The sequence below is a fragment of the Dendrobates tinctorius genome, unplaced genomic scaffold (genome assembly GCF_039654945.1).
Source record: "Dendrobates tinctorius isolate UK_male_01 unplaced genomic scaffold, ASM3965494v1 ptg000196l, whole genome shotgun sequence".
In the NCBI taxonomy this organism is placed as follows: domain Eukaryota; kingdom Metazoa; phylum Chordata; class Amphibia; order Anura; family Dendrobatidae; genus Dendrobates; species Dendrobates tinctorius.
In genome coordinates, this window is record NW_027361863.1 from 2,777,257 (window position 1) to 2,798,111 (window position 20,855).

Sequence of the window (20,855 nt, forward strand, 5' to 3'; positions counted from 1 at the left end):
ACGATAATCAAGATATTTAGATACAGCAAAATATCTATTTATTGGAATACAACTTTAGAACACAAACTGTAATAAATTGTAAATATGTAATACACTGTATAATATCGATTACATATATACAGTACAGACCAAAGTTTGGACACACCTTCTCATTCAAAGAGTTTTCTTTATTTTCATGACTATGAAAATTGTAGATTCACTCTGAAGGCATCAGAACAATGAACTAAAACATGTGGAATTATATAATTAACAAGAGTGTGAAACAACTGAAAATATGTCTTATATTCTAGGTTCTTCAAAGTAGCCACCTTTTGCTTTGATTACTGCTTTGCACACTCTTGGCATTCTCTTGATGAGCGTCAAGACGTAGTCACCAGAAATGGTCTTCCAACAGTCTTGAAGGAGTTCCCAGAGATGCTTAGCACTTTTTGGCCCTTTTGCCTTCACTCTGCGGTCCAGCTCACCCCAAACCATCTCGATTGGGTTCAGGTCTGGTGACTGTGGAGGCCAGGTCATCTGGCGTAGCACCCCATCACTCTTCTTCTTGGTCAAATAGCCCTTACACAGCCTGGAGGTGTGTTTGAGGTCATTGTCCTGTTGAAAAATAAATGATGGTCCAACTAAACACAAACCGGATGGAATAGCATGCCGCTGCAAGATGCTGTGGTAGCCATGCTGGTTCAGTATGCCATCAATTTTGAATAAATCCACAACAGTGTCACCAGCAAAGCACCCCCACACCATCACACCTCCTCCTCCATGCTTCACGGTGGGAACCAGGCATGTAGAGTCCATCCGTTCACCTTTTCTGCGTCGCACAAAGACACGGTTGGAACCAAAGATCTCAGATTTGGACTCATCAGACCAAAGCACAGATTTCCACTGGTCTAATGTCCATTCCTTGTGTTCTTTAGCCCAAACAAGTCTCTTCTGCTTGTTGCCTGTCCTTAGCAGGGGTTTCCTAGCAGCTATTTTACCATGAAGGCCTGCTGCACAAAGTCTCCTCTTAACAGTTGTTATAGAGATGTGTCTGCTGCTAGAACTCTGTGTGGCATTGACCTGGTCTCTAATCTGAGCTGCTGTTAACCTGTGATTTCTGAGGCTGGTGACTCGGATGAACTTATCCTCCGCAGCAGAGGTGACTCTTGGTCTTCCTTTCCTGGGGTGCTCCTCATGTGAGCCAGTTTCTTTGTAGCGCTTGATGGTTTTTGCCACTGCACTTGGGGACACTTTCAAAGTTTTCCCAATTTTTCGGACTGACTGACCTTCATTTCTTAAAGTAATGATGGCCACTCGTTTTTCTTTACTCAGCTGCTTTTTTCTTGCCATAATACAAATTCTAAAAGTCTATTCAGTAGGACTATCAGCTGTATATCCACCAGACTTCTGCACAACACAACTGATGGTCCCAACCCCATTTAGAAGGTAAGAAATCCCACTTATTAAAGCTGACAGGGCACCTGTGAAGTGAAAACCATTTCCGGTGACTACCTCTTGAAGCTCATCAAGAGAATGCCAAGAGTGTGCAAAGCAGAAATCAAAGCAAAAGGTGGCTACTTTGAAGAACCTAGAATATAAGACATATTTTCAGTTGTTTCACACTTTTTTGTTAATTATATAATTCCACATGTGTTAATTCATAGTTTTGATGCCTTCAGAGTGAATCTACAATTTTCATAGTCATGAAAATAAAGAAAACGCTTTGAATGAGAAGGTGTGTCCAAACTTTTGGTCTGTACTGTGTGTGTATATATTATATATACACACACACACTATGACTTATCTCGGCTAAGATAAAGCCTAGATCCTCAGGCTACAGTCACATTATGGGCGTAGCCAGGATCAAACCTGGGGGGGGGGGGGGAAGAACCTCATACTGTTCTGCAGAATTTCATACTGCACACCTCAGCTGCTGCAGAACCTCATACTGCACACCCCTACACTTGAAAATAAAGCCTGCACCTTTTGAAGATGTGGTGATGAATGCAGTCTATTTATTCCAACTATCAATTGATGTTGATGTGTTACTAAAGACAAGCAATGCCTGTCCTGGGCGTCCTTTTGGGCAGCTGTGAGGTGTACCTGACTGGTGCTAAAAAAAAAAGGAGTGTTAGTCTGTGTGCTATCCAGCTTTCATTCTTTTTGGTACAGATATGATATGGGTAGAGCAGATTTCTAATCTGATTTTGCTATTGAAAACATCTACGAGCTCAAAAACCTTTCAGGTGATGCCGTTTTTAAAAAAGCTGATCGGCTTTTGCAACTGAAAAACGTATCCTCAAAAAACGCAGGAAAAACACTGTGTGTGAATGTAGCCATAGAAGAGTCATTTATAGGACATTTCATAACTTTCCCAAATTCCTATGAAAAAATATTCAGTACATTCTGCATTGAACTACTGTACCCAATTTATTATATATTTTAGGAGTCGGTCCATTTTATACCGACTCCACAGCCCCGGATTCACTACTATAGTTTGGGCAGGTAAGGCCGGATTCACATTTGCGCTTTTGAGCGCAGCGACGGCCTGCGCACGGCCGCCGCTAAGCCCCACCCCCTGCCGCGCCTCCGCCAGTAGCTCCGCCTACCGGCGCATGACGCTGCATGCGTCCTGCGTCCCCTATCTTTATCACTGGGGGTGCAGGCCGTGCGCAGTATGCGTTTGGCGGTGCGTGCGTCCTTTTGACGGTGCGCCGACCGGCGCCAAACGCAACCTGCTGCAAAAGGACGCATGCGCCGCCAAACGCATACTGCGCACGGCCTGCGCCCCCAGTGATAAAGATAGGGGACGCATGCAGCGTCATGCGCCGGTAGGCGGAGCTACCGGCGGAGGCGTGGCAGGGGCGGGGCTTAGCGGCGGCTGTGCGCAGGCCGTCGCTGCGCTCAAAAGCGCAAATGTGAAACCGGCCTAATAGTGAAAATTTAGCAGAGCCACACAGGTGTCAGGATCTAGGTGTGGGTGGCCATGTTGGAGCTGAAACTTCGACAGCCGCTTTGATATACATATCTAAATACATGGAGGTATTGCAGGAAGCATGTAGCTGGTGATTGGTTAATTTTCTTTCTTTCTTGTTGCAGACACGCATGCAGAGCCTACAGCCTGATCCCGCAGCACGCTACCGCAACGTCATGGAGGCCTTATCCAAAATCATCCGCACAGAAGGATTCTGGAGGCCGATGCGAGGAATGAATGTTACAGCCACAGGCGCCGGCCCTGCCCACGCTCTCTATTTTGCCTGCTACGAAAAACTAAAAAAGACATTGAGTGATGTTATCCGCCCTGGGGGGAATAGCCATATAGCTAATGGTATTGATGATTCCTGTCCTGCATAATACTCAGCCGTTGTGCTTTTTTTTTTTTTTACCACTTTTTTTTTTTTTTTCCTAAAATTTGTATCCCTGTTACTGGAGACTGTGTACAGAGGATCTCATGGTGCACTCTCAGGGAGTAAGACCCTAAAAAGATAAAACTCTGCAACTTTCCATAATTCGTGCCACGTAACCTAACCTACCCTATTAGTCGCAGTAGGAGTTGTCCGTCATGTAGTTGAGCCTTGGAAGTGGAACGCCTGTTAATTTTTCATCTTGTGTGTCCAAAGTTCACGTGGCCGAGTGTCTAATGAACATTAACCCCCCTGGGTGGTGTAATCACAAGACTCCTCGGAGGTCGATCAATGACGATATTGTTCCTTCAAAGCTCACAATGATGTGACTTTGCTGCTGCGCAGGATCTGGCACCAGACGGAGGGCGCTCTCACACACACAGCTCCGCATAGCTGCTCTGACTGTTTTGCAGAGCGGTGCTGTGGCAGGAGACATTGACGTGTGTGGGCGCTGGTCATCGGTCACCCTGCTCGTTGTAATGGGGCACGAGTCCATGTCAGCAGCGGATCGCTGGGAGACGTGAAGTTCAGCTGCCTTTTTTCCCTTAATCTTTTCCGGAGTGCATCTTTTTTCTGTGTCTTAAGTGTCCCAGGTTTCAGGAAAAAGCTACAAATAATTAACCAGGAAATGTAGCGTTTTATAGTGCGGGATTTGGGAATTTACAGAAGGTCACTTGCATTTGTTTTATTGCAAACAGAGTTTTCCAAGAAAAGTGTTTGTTTTTTTTGTCCCCCTCACCCATAACGTACTCGCCCTCTGTTGCTCCCAGTCGTTGGCCGGCCTTGTGTTGACCACATAACCGCTGAGCTCAATGATTGACTGCAGTCATGATGTCACGTCTGCAGTTTCTCAACAAACACTGGGCCCGTATCAGGGAGGCATTGTTGGCGCAGTGGGGGGGGTGAGTATAGCAGAGGTTCTCTTTTTGTTTGTTTTTTATCTGCAAATAAAAAAGCTTTTTCTTGGAAAACTCTTTAGTGTATGTTCACCTTTGAAATCCATCATGGAAATTATATCAAGATAGAATTGTATATACCCTATACCAGAAGTTCTGAGTGGCATAGTATGCATTGTGAATCTGTTCTTGAGTCAGTGGGGTATAAGGGCACGCCATACATCACCCCAAATGTTTGTTTCCTTTTTCAAATACTATGCTTTTCTTACTTGACCCGTACTGATTGGTAGTGACATCATGTCTTACAGTGGTGCTCCTTTCATAAAGTGATGGCATCTGAAAGCACTAATTTAGCTCTTTCCTCCATAAAATGTTTTATTTGGACATCACTGCACCTGGCATGGTGGCTGCTGCTTCTGTATGGCTCCTGGCAGGGTGGCTGACGCTGTGTGGGGTGGTTGCTCCTGGCAGGCTTGGCTGCCGCTGTATGGGGGTGGTTGCTCCTGGCAGGCTTGGCTGCCGCTGTATGGGGGTGGTTGCTCCTGGCATTTGGTTGCTGTATGGGGTGGTTGCTCCTGGCAGAGTAGCTGCTGTATGGGGTGGTTGCTCCTGGCAGGCTTGGCTGCCGCTGTATGGGGTGGTTGCTCCTGGCAGGCTTGGCTGCCGCTGTATGGGGTGGTTGCTCCTGGCAGGCTTGGCTGCCGCTGTATGGGGTGGTTACTCCTGGCAGTTGGTTGCTGTATGGGCTGGCTGCTGAATGGGGTGGTTGCTCCTGGCAGAATGGCTGCTGTATGGAGTGGTTGCTCCTGGAAGGGTGGCTACGTTATGGGGTGGTTGCTGTATGAGGTGGTTACTCCTGACTGAGTGGCTGCTGTATGGGGTGGTTGCTCCTGGAAGGGTGGCTACGTTATGGGCTGGCTGCTGTATGAGGTGGTTGTTGTATGGGCTGGCTGCTGTATGAGGTGGATGCTCCGGGCAGAGTGGCTGCTGTATGGGGTGGTTGCTCCGGGCAGAGTGGCTGCTGTATGGGGTGGTTGCTCCGGGCAGAGTGGCTGCTGTATGGGGTGGTTGCTCCGGGCAGAGTGGCTGCTGTATGGGGTGGTTGCTCCGGGCAGAGTGGCTGCTGTATGGGGTGGTTGCTCCGGGCAGAGTGGCTGCTTTATGGGGTGGTTGCTCCGGGCAGAGTGGCTGCTGTATGGGGTGGTTGCTCCGGGCAGAGTGGCTGCTGTATGGGGTGGTTGCTCCGGGCAGAGTGGCTGCTGTATGGGGTGGTTGCTCCGGGCAGAGTGGCTGCTGTATGGGGTGGTTGCTCCGGGCAGAGTGGCTGCTGTATGGGGTGGTTGCTCCGGGCAGAGTGGCTGCTGTATGGGGTGGTTGCTCCGGGCAGAGTGGCTGCTGTATGGGGTGGTTGCTCCGGGCAGAGTGGCTGCTGTATGGGGTGGTTGCTCCGGGCAGAGTGGCTGCTGTATGGGGTGGTTGCTCCGGGCAGAGTGGCTGCTGTATGGGGTGGTTGCTCCGGGCAGAGTGGCTGCTGTATGGGGTGGTTGCTCCGGGCAGAGTGGCTGCTGTATGGGGTGGTTGCTCCGGGCAGAGTGGCTGCTGTATGGGGTGGTTGCTCCGGGCAGAGTGGCTGCTGTATGGGGTGGTTGCTCCGGGCAGAGTGGCTGCTGTATGGGGTGGTTGCTCCGGGCAGAGTGGCTGCTGTATGGGGTGGTTGCTCCGGGCAGAGTGGCTGCTGTATGGGGTACTGAAGCCAACCCTGTTCATGCAGTAACACTGTGCAAGAAAAAAAGTGTTGCAGCGTCTTTATTTTCAGGCTATGTGGTTTCAGCTGTCAAATCACAACCGATCATAATGTGATGGTTATCTTAATTCTGTACTATGGTGGGGGGTCCACCTTCCAGGACCATCTTTTCAGCTGTATTTTTGATTGCTAAGTTTCTCCTCCAGCAGCAAAAATGTTTATTCAGACAGGGGAAGACCTCATCAGAGTTGGTGTTTTTTGTTTTTTTTTTCGCCATAAGTGATGACATCCTATCTTCTGGAAAGGTGATAAATGTTTGGTTGCTGGGAGCCCACAGATCCCTTTATGGGGATAACCTTTTCATTGTGGATGGAGGATCAGTGAGCATGCACCTCTCCATTCAACTTCAGCATGTATGGCACCCGGCTATGACCATCTTTGGATAGATTAGTATATTTGGTAGTAAGAATCTGAAAAACTGTGACCATTTTAGATCAGCCAGCCTATTGTACTAAGGAAATGATGGAGTAGCTGTGCCTGGATGTGAGTGCAGTGGTAAGTGGGAATGGTCGGGGGGGTATGTATTCCTATTATTGATATTTAGGGGTACATGGCCCATTAATGATCAGTGTCATGATTGTAGAAATATCGGAGCATGTTTGAGCCTCAGTGTTTCTGAAACTATGTCTACTGAGTAATTTGCTGCTTTAGATTTTTTGCAGGTTAGGAGGTCTGCAGGTTAGGAGGTCTGCAGGTTAGGAGGTCTGCAGGTTAGGAGGTCTGCAGCAGAGTGATCCTTTGTACACTCTGCTGTACCTATTGCATCATGTTACATGCTACGTTGGATATAATTTATGGTGGCAATAAGGCCTATAGAGCCTCCATACCGGTCTGCTCAGCTGTCATGTGCTAGCAGTGCCGTGCTATTTCAGTGCATGCAGGTTCTGGAAGATGTAATGTTTAGAACTTTTTTCTTCCAGTATTAAGACTATCTGTAAATGTCTTGTCGAATTCCGTAATTGTATAGAGAAGAGGACTTGATGGCGCTCCCCATCAGTGCGAGATGAGTAAAGCAATGGTATAGGTCTTTGGGCGCCGCTCACATCCGTGTTTTAGATCTGCGGAGCCAATGACATTACGAACCTGTGCCCAATATGTGTGGGGTTATAACGTTATTGGGCATTGCTCATTTCCGATGTGGAAGCAAGTGGCGCCGGGTAACCTCCTTTTAGCGGCACCTTGTATGTAGATTGGACCTGTAGGGAAATTCTGAAATGGTGACCAAAGGTGAATTCACACTCGGACTGACCCCCACATAACAAATGGTATAACACATAAGGGAAAGTCCTTAATGCCGGCTGTTGGACATTAAACAGTGATGACCAACGCCTTGTACCAGCTTACCACCAGGATAGTGCGTCTCCAGTTTTATAAAACTTCTGGCTGGTGGGGTCTGTACAGTGAGACACCCCCCCACTACTACTTTTGAGCATGAATGTCTTGTATGTCAGTGGTTTTTCACATATGTGGTATCATAATGACACAGAGATGTTGGGAGAGTCCACTAAAGACCACTGACCCCACAGGATCCCTCTGACCTGTGGCTTTTATGTGGCTGGAGATGGTGCGTTGCTGGAAGCTAATATGGTACCAGGCATTGTCCTGCATGTCCCCTCTGTATGGAGAATGCCCCTGCAGCCTCGTATAAATGTGTATTGATCATAAGTCGAGGCCATGATTTAAGGGTATTGGCTTCCGACTCCTCCGTAGATCCTCGAGGGTCGGGTTTAGAGGGCATCGCTCTAGCAGTTGCCCAGGGCGAGTTTAACCCTTTGCTGTGACTCCGCACTCCCTCACTTGATGCAGTTTTTGTCTTTCAGGGGCCGCAGGATGTGTAGCGACGCTGTTGCACGACGCAGCTATGAATCCGGCAGAAGGTGAGAAATTAGTGCACCCGGCAGCTGCAGCGGTGAATGTAGCTCATACAGTGCTGTTCTATGCCACAGGCAGGGGAGGATCTGCTGACCCCCAAATGTTGCTACTACGTGTATGAACTCCTTTATAAGCACTATAAGACCATATAGCCTGAGGTCCTGTCTGCCCCTGATATACAGCAATGCAGGAATCTCCTATTGCTTGTGTCCTTTTCCCTAATGACATCGCCCCGGTTGCATGCAGACCTGTCTTCACTTGCGACATGTATGAACAGCTCTCAACTTGACCACACATTTCTCCTGAAAACCCTCTGTGCTGCTGGGGGAGTTTTCCTTCAAAGACTTAGTCTACCCATTTTTATTCATTGTATTCTCGTTTACCCCTTTACAACCTCTGCCGTACTAGTACGGCAGAGGTCGCTTCTCTGCCTGTGATGTGGGCTCTGGCGGTGAGCACACCTCTTTCCTGGGACATGTCAGCTATTTTGAACAGCTGACATGTGCCCGCAATAGCCGCAGGTGGAATCGCGATCCACCCGCGGCTATTTACTAGTTAAATGCCGCTGTCAAACGCTGACAGCGGCATTTAACAAGCCGGAAACATGCTCACCATTGACCCTCGTCACGTGATCGCGGGTCACCGGTTCGTTAGGAAGACATCCAGAGGTCTCCTGGAGACCTTCATGGTTGTCCGTGCTAGCTTGCTGTGAGTGCCACCCAGTGGTCGGCGCTCATAGCAAGTCTGTAATTCTACTACATAGAGGTGATCTGACATCACCTGTATGTAGCAGAGCCGATTGGGTTATGGCAGGTTCTAGTCTCCTGTGGAGACTATTGAAGCATGTCAAAAGTAAAAAAAATTTTTTTTAAATATATTAAAAAAAAAAAAATCTTTTATTTAATTTTGGATTTTTTTTCACCACTTTAAAAAAAAAAAAAAAAAGAACCTAGACATGTTTGGTGTCAATGAACTCGTAATGACCTGGAGAATCATAATGACAGGCCAGTTTTAGCATTTAGTGAACCTAGGAAAAAAGCCAAACAAAAAATAGAATTGGATTTACCGGTAATTTGGTTTCTAGGAACCTTCCACGACGGTATACGGAGGTTACCTCTTTGCCCTGATTGGGGACAGGAAACAGGTTAAAAGGCCCTCCCACCTGTCAGTGACTTATAACTGAGACCGTAGCCCTGGTTTACCTTCCAATTCCCATAGTCTTTATCCAGGAGTATAGGGGTGGGAATTAGTGCCGTCGTGGAAGGTTCCTAGAAACCAAAATACCGATAAGCCTAATTCTATTTTCTCTAGTCACCTTCCACGACGGTATACGGAGGAATACCAACAAATTTGGCACTAGGGAGGGACAACGGCCTGGGAACCTTTTGGCCGAAGACTAGATCCCTACTGGATGTTACATCCAGTCTATAATGCTTTGAGAAGCTATGGAGTGAAGACCACGCTGCTGCCCTGCAGATCTGCTCTGGAGATGCACCTGTTTTTCTCCTTTGTCTCATTGGGGGACACAGGTACTGTGGGACACAGGTACTGTGGGTGTATGCTACTGCCACCTGGAGGCTAAAACTAAGTGAACAAAAAAAGGTTAGCTCCTCCGCCGCTGCATACACCCTCGCCCCAATTGCCGGCGGAACTGTTTTTTGCTTAGTGTCCTTTGGAGGCACACACGTCTGGATGTCTCCAGACTATTTTTTTTCCCCTTTCCATGAAGATGAGACAGGGGCGACGGATCCTATTGAAAGGGTCCGATCTCCCCAAACCATCAACAGGCAAGCATGAGTATCGTCTCCGCGTATCCTTTCCCGCACCGTGGGACATATCTGGGTCTTTTTCCCCAGACTTCTATTTTTCTTTATTTTATGAAGATAAGACAGGGGCAACGCACCCTGAAAGGATCTGATTTCCCCAAACCAACAACGGGCGAGCACGTGCGAATGTCCCTCCACGTATCCTCTCCCGCAACGTGGGACATAATGCCAGACTTAGCCCTGTCCACCCCTAGGTATGGAAACCATGGGCTTGCACAGAGGCACAAGACTAGTCTGTGTGGCCCCCACTGCTCCACCAACGCTAGACGGTGGTACTGCAAGGCGGCGGATGGTCCCTCTCCTCACCCCCTGAAGGGGTTAGACGGAGCTAGGGTTCCTGCACCATCCAGAAATTAACCCCATCCCCTCTATCTGGAATGCTGGATCCGGAGTCAGGTATGGAGGGCTGGGGAGGATCCTGCGGCAGCGTCCCGGAGAATCACTGAGGCTCCAGGCGTCTTGGGAGGTATAGGGCAATCCTCCTTCCCTCTTTTTCCTCCTCCCTCCTGCAGGGGCCCTGTGTTTGCGGAACATTTGCCGGGTGCCGGCGGTAGATAGAGCGCCCCCCCCGCGCGGCGGGCGGGCATGCATGAAAAACTTGGTCCGCGGCTTCGGCCGTCACTAGGCCGCGGGCAGAAGTCACGCCCCGGAGTGATGTCATTCCCGACCCCCCCCCCCCCCCCGGCTAGGGCGGACGCCGAACAAATTGAGCCCCTGGCTTCATTGCAGGGTAGGCCGCGATTGGGTGAGGACGTCCCGGCCTACCCAGAGGAAACGCAGGCAGCGGCAGGAGCACTTGGGGACACAGGACGAGGTAAGTGGACCCCGACCCTGAAGGCGCGCTACGGGCGATTAAAGGTGGTGTTTTCCTCCTTTTCCCTTCATCGCAACCCTCATATAAATTAGGCCTGGCAGTAATATGTCCGGAAAAGATAAAGCACACACGTTGCTTTATGCCGCATGCATTTCTTGTGGAGTTAGGTTTCCACGGGCACAGAGCCAAAAATTATGCGAAACCTGTGACTCCGAGCGCGCCCAGGGGTCCGGATCCCCCGGAGTGGGCCTTATCGCTTTCCCGGTCCATGGCATCTCTGACAAAGGTGATTGATATCCTTCGGGCCCCAGATAGGGGCAGAGATGGCGGCTCGCCTGTCTGGGAGGGATCATCCACCTCACAAGAGCCTCCGGCCTGCATGGGCCGCTCTCACTCTAGACAGGCGCATAGGAAGAGAACCCACACAGTGTCTCCGGGCCCGTCCGGTGCTTCGGCATCCGTGAGTGCGGCGTCTCGTTCACTGTCTCCGCTATCCAGGAGCGAACAGTTCGGATTATGACACTGATGAGCCCCTGGACCTAGATGCTCCAGGGTGTCGGGAAACGGTTGACAGTCTCATTGAAGCGGTCAATCAGACTTTGGGTATAGAGGATGAGATCTCTCTGGCCTCAGGTCATAAAGTGTCCTTTAAGAGGGCCAAGCGACCACATAGAGTATTTAGCACTTGCCCAGAGTTCGAGGACATAGTGCAGCGTCACAGGGAACGACCGGACAGGCGGTTTTCGGGCCAGAAAACGCTGGACGCAATGTATCCGTTTGCACCGGAGCTCTGTAAGAAATTGGCGGAATCCCCAGTGGTGGATCTGCCAGTGTCACGCCTGGCCTCGAAGTCTGTTATCGGTACCTAGTGTTTCTTCCATTAAAGAGCCCACGGATCGGCTCATAGAGAATTTGGCCCGCTCGGTTTGAGGCATCAGGTTCAGCTCTCTCCCCCTCATTTGCAGCAACATGGGTAGCCAAGGCCATGATGTCATGGTCAGAATCATTAAATAAAGTCTTGCAGGATAGGGACCTGCCGACGGAGGTATCAGAGATAGCGAGTCAGATCGCGATGGCAGGTGATTACCTGATCAATGCTTCCTTAGATGCTGCTAATTGCGCGGCACTAGCGGCGGCAAATGCAATCGCCATTAGGAGGGCTCTATGGTTAAGGATGTGGCGGGCTGATTCGATTTCCAAAAAATCCTTAACTTCCCTGCCTTATCAAGGTAGCCACCTATTTGGGGAGAAATTGGACCAACTCATCTCTGATGCTACGGGGGAAAAGCACTTTTCTCCCACAGCAGAAGATTAAGCCGCCGTTTCGTCAGCCTCAGGCCCGGTTTTGGGTGTTTCGTAACCCCATGTGGATGGCAGCGGCCAGTTCCGCCGCTCCAGTTCGCTACAACCAAGACAGGCATCGACAGGTCACATATAGAGCCAACCCGCTGGGCAGGATGCGGGCTCGCCAGCCCAGGTCAAGGGGAGCCAGATCCCAAAACCCTCAGCTAAATGACTCGGGGCAACCGTTACCCGAAAACGACACTGTGGGCGGCCATCTACTCTGGTTCTGCCACGTCTGGGTCGCGGTAGCGCGCGACGCATGGGTGGCGAAATTAGTGTCGTCCGGGTACAAGATAGAATTTGTCACGTATCCCCCAAAACGATTTTTTCTTTCCTGGCTTCCCAAAGTGGAAGCCCGGGCAGAAGCATTACTGGGAGCCATCAAGATACTCCAGCGCAACGGAGTCATTATTCCCGTACCAGAGTGCGAGAGGACTCAGGGCTCCAATCTATTCGCGGTCCCCAAAAAGGCCTGGACAGTCAGGCTGGTACTGTACCTAAAGCTCCTGAACAAGTTCATCAGGATCAAACATTTTCGAATGGAATCTCTCCGTTCGGTTATATCAGCAATGGAGCAAGGGGAATACTTGGCCTCAATAGACGTCCAGGATGCCTATCTGCACGTCCCTATTTTTCCTCCACATCAGAGGTTCCTACGTTTTGCCATCGATGGTCGGCATTTCCAGTTTGTAGCACTACCCTTCGGGCTGGCTACCGCCCCCAGGGAGTTTACAAAGGTAATGACAGTCGTCATGGCTGTTCTGCACTCTCGAGGCATAGTTGTCTTGCCATACTTGGACGACCTCTTGGTGAAAGGCCCATCGTTTCGGGCATGCGAAGAGAATGTCAGCATCACGCTGGATACCCTAGCCCGCCTAGGTTGGTTAGTCAACGGGAAGAGGTCATCCCTTGTCCCAGCTCAGAAAATTTCTTTCTTAGGGATGATTTTCGACACCTCCCGAGGGTTGGTAATTCTCCCTCAAGACAAGGCTCTAGCGCTCCGGCAGGGAGTTCGGAAACTGCAGCAGCCAGTCCCTCACACCATTCGGTTCGGGATGAGGGTGCTAGGGAAGATGGTGGCGGCAATGGAAGCGATTCCGTTTGCCCAATTTCATCTGCGTCCCCTGCAGCACGCTCTCTTGACATCCTGGGACAAGAGCCCATTCACGCTCAATCATCGGTACCGGTTGTCCTCTCAGGTCAGAAGGTCTCTACAGTGGTGGACGAGCAGTTCCTTCCTTCGTCAGGGGAAGCCCTTCCCCCCAGATTAATGGTTGGTGGTCACAACCGACGTGAGCCTGCTCGGCTGGGGAGCAGTTTTCCGTCACCACGCAATTCAGGGGTAATGGTCACGACATGAGGCAGGCCTCCAGATCAATTTGCTGGAAATTCGAGCAGTGCGGCTGGCGCTGCAACATTTCTAGCAGGACGTCCTGTCCGGATTCAATCAAACAACGCCACGGCGGTTGCTTACGTAAATCAAGGGGGCACGCGCAGCAAGGCAACCATGCGCGAGGTAGAACACGTACTTCGCTGGGCCGAGAGGAATCACTCGGTAATTTCAGCAGTCCACATACTGGGCGTGGAGAATTGGGCGGTGTACTTCCTCAGCCGGCAGGGTGTCGTGTCCGGGGAATGGGCCCTGCACCCCGAGGTCTTCCAGCAGATTTGCCAACGGTGGGAACACCGGATGTGGATCTGATGGCCTCCAGGGTCAACGCCAAGGTGCCCGTGTTTGTCGCGCGGTCTCGGGACCCACGAGTGATCGCAGTGGATGCGATAGTTCTACCATGGAACCAGTTTCGCCTTCCATACTTGTTTCCCCCGCTGCCGCTACTTCCGATGGTTGTCAGAAAGATCAAAACAGAAGGGGTTCCAGCAATTGTACTAGCCCCAGACTGGCCCCGTCGGGCGTGGTATGCAGACCTAGTGCAGCTGCTCACCGACGTCCCATGGCGACTGCCCGAGCGCCCAGATCTACTATCCCAGGGACCGATCTTCCACCCGAACTCAGGGGCCCTGTGTTTGACGGCATGGCCGTTGAATCTTGGATTCTGACCCAGGTGGGGTTTGGGTGTGAAGTGGTCGCTACAATGGTTAGCGCCCGGAAGCCTACCTCAGCAAAGATTTACCATCACACTTGGAAGGTCTTCTTTAGTTGGTGTCGAGACCGCGGGGTTGCTCCACTGTTTTTTGTTTTTTTTCTATTCCCAACATCTTGGCTTTTCTTCAATCAGGCCTAGACTCAGGGTTGGCCCCGAGTTCCCTTAGGAGACAGATATCGGCCTTGTCTGTCCTCTTCCAGCGAAAAATCGCTACTAAAATGCAGGTGAAGACATTCATCCAGGGGATCTCACATTTGGTACCCCCCTATAGAACGCCCCTAGACTCCTGGGACCTTAACTTGGTCCTGATTGTCCTGCAGGAGGCTCCGATTGAGCAATTACAAGAAGTGTCGTCATACCTGTCCAGGAAGGTGGTATTCTTGGTAGCCATAACTTCCATTAGGCGGGTCTCGGAGTTGTAGAGCTCCGTTTCTCACCTTCTACAAGGATAAGGCAGTTCTCAGACCAGCTCCCCCCTTTCTGCCGAAGGTCGTGTCCTCTTTTCACATTAATGAGGACATTGTCCTGCCGTCATTTTGTCCAGCGCCAATACATCATGTCGAAAAAGCGCTTCACACTTTAGACCTAGTGAGAGCTCTCAGAAGGTACGTGTCCCGGACAGCACCCTTTCGCCAGACGGACTCGCTGTTCATGCTCCCCGAAGGGCGCAGGAAGGGACTCGCAGCCTCAAAGTCAACCATAGCCGGATGTATCCATCTAACTATTTAGGAGGCCTACCGTATTAGAGGCACTCCAATTCCAGCAGGGATCAGGGCACATTCTACCGGGCAGTGGGCGCCTCTTGGGCGCTTCGGCACCAGGCTTCGGCGGAGCAGGTATGCAAGGCAGCGACCTGGTCCAGCCTGCACACATTTTCTAAACATTACAATGTGCATACTCAGGCTTTGGCAGATGCGAGCCTGGGTAAAAGAGTTCACCAAGCAGCAGCGGCGCACCTTTAAACAAGAGGTGCATGTGGCTTGGATCGGTAAGTAAATCTCCCACCAAGGTACTGCTTTAGAACGTCCCACAGTACCTGTGTCCCCCAATGTACCGAAGGAGAAACATGGATTTTTGTGAGTACTCACCGTAAAATCCTTTTCTCCGAGACTCTCATTGGGGGACACAGCACCCACCCTATTAGCCAGTTGGCTCTTGTTTATTTAATCAATATATTTTTTCTTGTTGAGATTAGGGTGGTCCTTTTCCAGACAGATTGTATTCTGCATTAAGACTGATTTGTTTTGTGTTCTCCTACTGCTGTTGCACTAAACGGAGTTCCACCCCCAATCGGGGCGAGGGTGTATGCGGCGGAGGAGGAGCTAACCTTTTTTTGTTCACTTAGTGTCAGCCTCCAGGTGGCAGTAGCATACACCCACAGTACCTGTGTCCCCCAATGAGCGTCTTGGAGAAAAGGATTTTACGGTGAGTACTCAAAAAAACCATGTTTTCTGCCCAGGAGACCGAAATGGATCTGGTTGAATGGGCCTTGATTCCCACTGGGGGAGGCATATTTTGAGTGATATATGCTTCCACTATAGCTTTTTTTTATCTAATTGGCTATAGTGCTCTTTGCCACCTTTTTCCCCTTGTTTTTACCTGAGGAGTGGACAAACAGATTTTGGTCGATTCTGTAAGGACGGGTTTGGTCCAAGCAATGTAGAACAATGCGTCGGACGTCCAGAGTATGAAACTTTTCCTCTTTAACTTTTGCTGGGTTTTGGCAAAATGATGGTAGGACGATTTCTTGGGATCGGTGGAACTCGGAGACTACCTTCGGAAGGAAGGGTCAAGACGAAGGACTATTGAGTCGTCTCTAACAAGCAAATAAGGCTCCCTTATCGATAGGGCTTGTAATTCGCTTACTCTCCTGGCTGTGGTTATGGCTACTAAGAAAACTGTTCTGTATGCCATGTTTTGAGGAGAGCAAGAAAACAAAGGTTCGAAGGGTGGACCTGCAAGCCCTTGAAGCACCAAGTTCAGATCCCATGGAGGGACTATTGTCTGTTTTTTAAGATTCATTCTGATGTTCGAAGTCATGAATCTTTTGATCCAGCGATGACCTACTAGATCTTGGTCGAAAACGGACCTGAGACCTGGACCTTCAAGGTGCTAGGTCTAAGGCCGATCTCTAAACCCCTCTGTAAGAAATCCAAAATTTTTGACATGTTGGCCTGAGTGGATCTGGTAAGTTAGGTAAACAGAAAGATGAAAACTTTTTCCACATTTTGTTGTAGATAGTGTTAGTTACCAGCTTTCTGGATTTCTGTAGGGTAGCAATTACCGGATCTGACAACCCCTTGGATCTTAGTACCTGGGCCTCAGTAACCATGCCGCCAGATTCCACTTCTGTGGATTTGCGTGGCGAATCGGCCCCTGCGAGAGGAGATCGTCTTCTAGTGGCAAGAGAAACGGTCCTTCTACCTGCATCTCGGTAATCAGGTTGAACCAGCTTCTCTTTGGCCAGAACGGGGCTACCAAGATAGTCGGGGTCCGGTGTTCTCGTACCTTTCTCAGGACTTTCGCCAGGATTGGTATTGGTGGGAAGGCATAGGCAAGGTGAAAGTCCCAATCCTGGGCCAGGGCATCCACTCCCCTGGAATTGTCTCTGACAGGTGGGAGGGCCTTTTAACCTCTCTGTGTTTCCTGTCCCCCATCAGGGCAAAGAGGCAACCTCCGTATACAGTCGTGGAAGGTGACCTAGAGAAAACATGGTTACTCAAGACTTTTATACAAACCTATTGTACATAATGACAATATGAAGAGCAGGAAGTATTAGTTCAGTATTTGGCCTAGTGTTGAGTGTGTAAATTGCAAGATTCTTGTTTAATAACTAATAGTAATACAAAAAACTACTTAAAACATGTAAGGGTATGTGCAGACGATCAGTAATTGCTGTGGGTTGGACACGGAGTACTTTTGCAGCGTCAAACCCCCTCAGCGGCCAGATGTTACAGCATAGTGGATGGGATTTCAAGAAAACCCTTGTCCACAATGCATGCACAGACGCCCGCGTATCACCCGAGCAGACGGACATGCGGCACGTCTCTCCACACCGCAACATGACACGAGCCTCCGCAAGATGAATTTCACCCTTACAATGTTATGGACACGGCGAATCCGCTCAGATCATTGAACACATGCAGATTCTCCTGCGATCAATAGTCGGCAGCGCTTTGGACACCGCGGACGTGTGCTGCTACTTCCGGATCGTGTGCACCCGGTCTAATGACGTCTTTCCTTTAACGTGGTCAGCGAGCAACTAAGTCACTGCCTTCTCTTTCCCTTTTTCTGGACAAGCTCTTGGCCTACAGTGCATGCTGGGAGTTGTAGGTTCACCACATGTGGAGAGGAATTGGTTGTAGACCTCTTGTATAAAGGATCCCACTATACACATTCACTGAATATTGGGCAAATCTGCTGATATGGGCACACATGTACATGTGTGTGGGTTCGGAGGAATAGCCGTAACACATACGAGCACTTGCTCTACAGCTAGCTCAAGATTTATACGCCTCTTAAAGGGGTTGTCCAGGATTAGAAAAACAAGGCTGCTTCCTTCCAGGAACACCGCAACACCCGTCCATGAGTTGTCTGGTTTTAGGGTTCAGCTCCATTAAAGTAAATGAGACAAGGAAACCAGACAGGACAACAAGTGGATGTTTTACTAATCCCAGACAAACTACTATGGTAGTGTCAGTGTTAATACACTCTGCGATCGCCCAATGTTAGTGTAGTGTCAGTGTGTTAATAAACTCGGTGATTGCCGTCTTCTCCACAGTCCAGTGACTCTCCTCTTCTGACTCTCCGGATCACTGTATGCATCAGCTGGAAGTCTTACTATGTGGCTCTCTGAACCTTTGTTCTGATTTTGCATAGGCTTACATTTTTAAAGCCACTTACAGCTCATGTATGCAGTGATCTGGAGAGTCAGAACAGGAGTGGCACTGGACACCGGAGAAGACTGCGATCAGTGAGTGTATGAACACACCGACACTACACTATCATTTATGGCGCTGACAGACGGCCGTGTTTCCTGCGTGGATTGCAACGCACTGCATGGACTGGCACGGCGTATCTCCTGACCTGATTGTGCTAGCATGATGTATTTCTATGCAGCTATCGCGATCAGGTCCGGAGAGCCGACCGTCAGTCCAAGGATTGCAATATGATCCCCGCATGGGAAATACCAACGGCTGACTGTTTCCCTTTTCACTGACCGCTCCTGCCAGCGATTCAGTTGCTCCATGTCAACAGAGCAGCTCTTTCTCTTCCAAACTGCTCTGTTGATGAGGCGTGACTGCCAACATCATGCTGATTGACAACCGGCTCCTAGCAGTTAGGCAATGGGTAAGCAACTCAATCAGCATGACGGTGGCAGTCACGCTCCATCTAGAGAGGAAGAGAAGCTGCTGCTCTGTCCATGTGATGGTCAGCAGAAAGTGCGTAGTCACCGGGAAAGGTCAATGTCGGACACAACAGGAAGGTGGGTGGCAACTACCTCCCTGTTTTTTACTGTGGGCCTAAGAACTAATTATATAGTCCTGGAAAACCATTTTAATGGGAGTAGTTGTTTAAGATGGACCATTTCACTTCTATGATTTTACTTCCTTGGTAGATTCAACTAGTGATTGTTTTCTAACTTTTTTTTTTCTCTTCACATGGGGCCCCGTCCGGATTTGGTTTTTGCTTTGCCCTCGGAATCCTTGTTCTCCAAAGTGATCAAGCAGAGGATGCAGATGTACAATTCCCCGTACCGGCGAGTCACTGACTGTATGAGGGCGGTGTGGCGCAACGAGGGCGCTGGTGCCTTTTACCGAAGCTACACAACCCAACTGACTATGAACATCCCCTTCCAGGCCATACACTTCATGACGTATGAGGTCCTGCAGGAGAAACTAAATCCTCACAGACAGTACAACCCGACCTCTCACATGGTCTCCGGGGCCTGTGCGGGAGCGGTGGCCGCCGCCGCGACCACACCACTGGACGTTTGTAAGACCTTGCTGAACACACAGGAATCTCTGGCCTTGAACTCCCCGAGTGGACACATCACAGGCATGGCTAATGCCTTCAGGACGGTTTACCAAATAGGCGGCGTGACTGCCTACTTTCGAGGGGTTCAGGCCAGAGTCATCTATCAGATGCCCTCCACGGCCATCGCGTGGTCTGTGTACGAGTTCTTCAAATACATCATCACCAAGCGCCAGGAGGAAAGGAGGGCGAGCCGCTAACGAGCAGCACTACCAAAGCACACGATGCAGTGAAGCTCCGGGCACGGTTATTGAGATGTCCTCAGACTTTTTAATGTTTTATCCTACCTGTTCTTAGCATGAGGAGACCTCCCTCTGTCCTCCGCTTAATAGAACGCGCAGAACAAACCAATAGAATGTCTCGTTCTTAACCAGTTTTGACCATCGATCTCATGAGTTGCGTCAACATGAATGTCAGCACCGAGCACCAACATAGCTCCAGTGACCACCGTACACCATGGCTCCAGTGACCACCGTACACCATCGCCTCAGTGACTCACTAACGTGTCTAGGTCCATAGAAAAATGCTGTTTGGGCCTCTCCTATACATATGCCAGGCTGGAAATGGCCCTTTTTTGATTTTTAACTGGAGTTTAGCGCCGTCATCTCTGAGCCGATCTGTGTGCATATATATCTATAAATGTGTCTGTTACAGCAGTAACCTAACGAGGCGCGTGGAAATCTTCCCGGATTCCTTGAGCTCTAACTTTTTACTAAAGTTTTCCATTTGTAGTGTCCTTAACCGAGTCACCAAGGCCGTTGTCATCACGCACATGATAAAGCACTTATTCCACTTCTGTAGTTAAAGACCTTTTTTTTTTTTTTTTTCTTTAGGAGATGGATTTTTGGGCTAACTTACCTCCTGTAGCCACTTTTGTTTTAATTTTTTTGTAAGCTGTCTGCTCTGTTCCAAGTTTAAAGACGATCCCACAAGATGATCTAAAATGTCAGCAGAGGCCCCACAGCGTGCCGCTATAATGCGCACCTTGGCGGTAGCGTGTCTCGTGGGAGCGTACGGACCAGGCCTTGTTCCTGCACATATCGTAGTATCGCAGAGAGGGGTAGATACATCTGTTTCCTGGAAGAGAATGCCTTGTTTTGTATTTTGCTTTACAGCAAATATGCCTATTTGACTTCTAATGACTCCTTAATCGATGCGCACACAGTTGTCCCCCCTCCGTCATTTGCACATCTGATGACCATGAATGTGCGACGCCATCTGCTGTAGTCGTCTCCACGTAACCTGGGGTACGTTTTAATCTCCGGACCTTTATTATTTTGAAGTCTGGGGTTTTTTTATTTATTTTTGGTGTCTTTTCCATTTATCGTTTTTCCCGCCTCGCGTTTTCTCTAGCAGTATATCACAGCATTAGGGGCTGCGGACGGATGTGTACTTTTGGATTTTGGGTCTGCTGCTCTTTACGATCTCATCCAAACCTGTTCTTTGACTATCCTGGTCCAAACGCACATTAAAAAAATTGAGACCATAAATAACTATTTTGGTGTTTGTTTTTTTCTTATTTGATTAAATATCTGCGATATTATTCATAGCAGGAAGCTGCGATATTACCGGACACAGAGTTGGTTCTCTGGATGGTTTCTCCATGCATCCATAGGACATGGTAAGCAGCAAGGAAGAGCTTTGGTGGCTTCCGCTAATCACCTTGGACTGGGCATCAATCAGATGGGATTAATTCGGTCACACTTTTACTACCAGACCCCCCCCAAGTATCTGTGAGGACCCCCCAAATGAGATGTACAGTGAATGCGCCATTCAT

At 49.5% G+C, this 20,855-nt stretch overlaps 1 protein-coding gene across 4 annotated transcripts in view; it reads left to right on the forward strand.

Annotated features, from left to right (window-relative positions):
* The window catches only part of SLC25A28 (solute carrier family 25 member 28), a 31,755-nt gene extending 11,184 nt beyond the window's left edge, over positions 1–20,571 (forward strand). For 2 of the 4 annotated variants that reach the window (XM_073552808.1, XM_073552807.1), the window contains exons 2-4: positions 3,079–3,307; positions 7,904–7,960; positions 18,764–20,571. In XM_073552808.1, coding sequence (XP_073408909.1) covers positions 3,079–3,307; positions 7,904–7,960; positions 18,764–19,278 — 801 coding nt within the window. In that variant the 3' untranslated portion in view covers positions 19,279–20,571. Of the gene's footprint in view, positions 1–3,078; positions 3,308–3,340; positions 3,909–7,903; positions 7,961–18,763 lie in introns of those variants that run through there. The other 2 variants (XM_073552810.1, XM_073552809.1) reach the window with 2 other exon arrangements.
* The last annotated feature ends 284 nt before the right edge of the window (positions 20,572–20,855 follow it).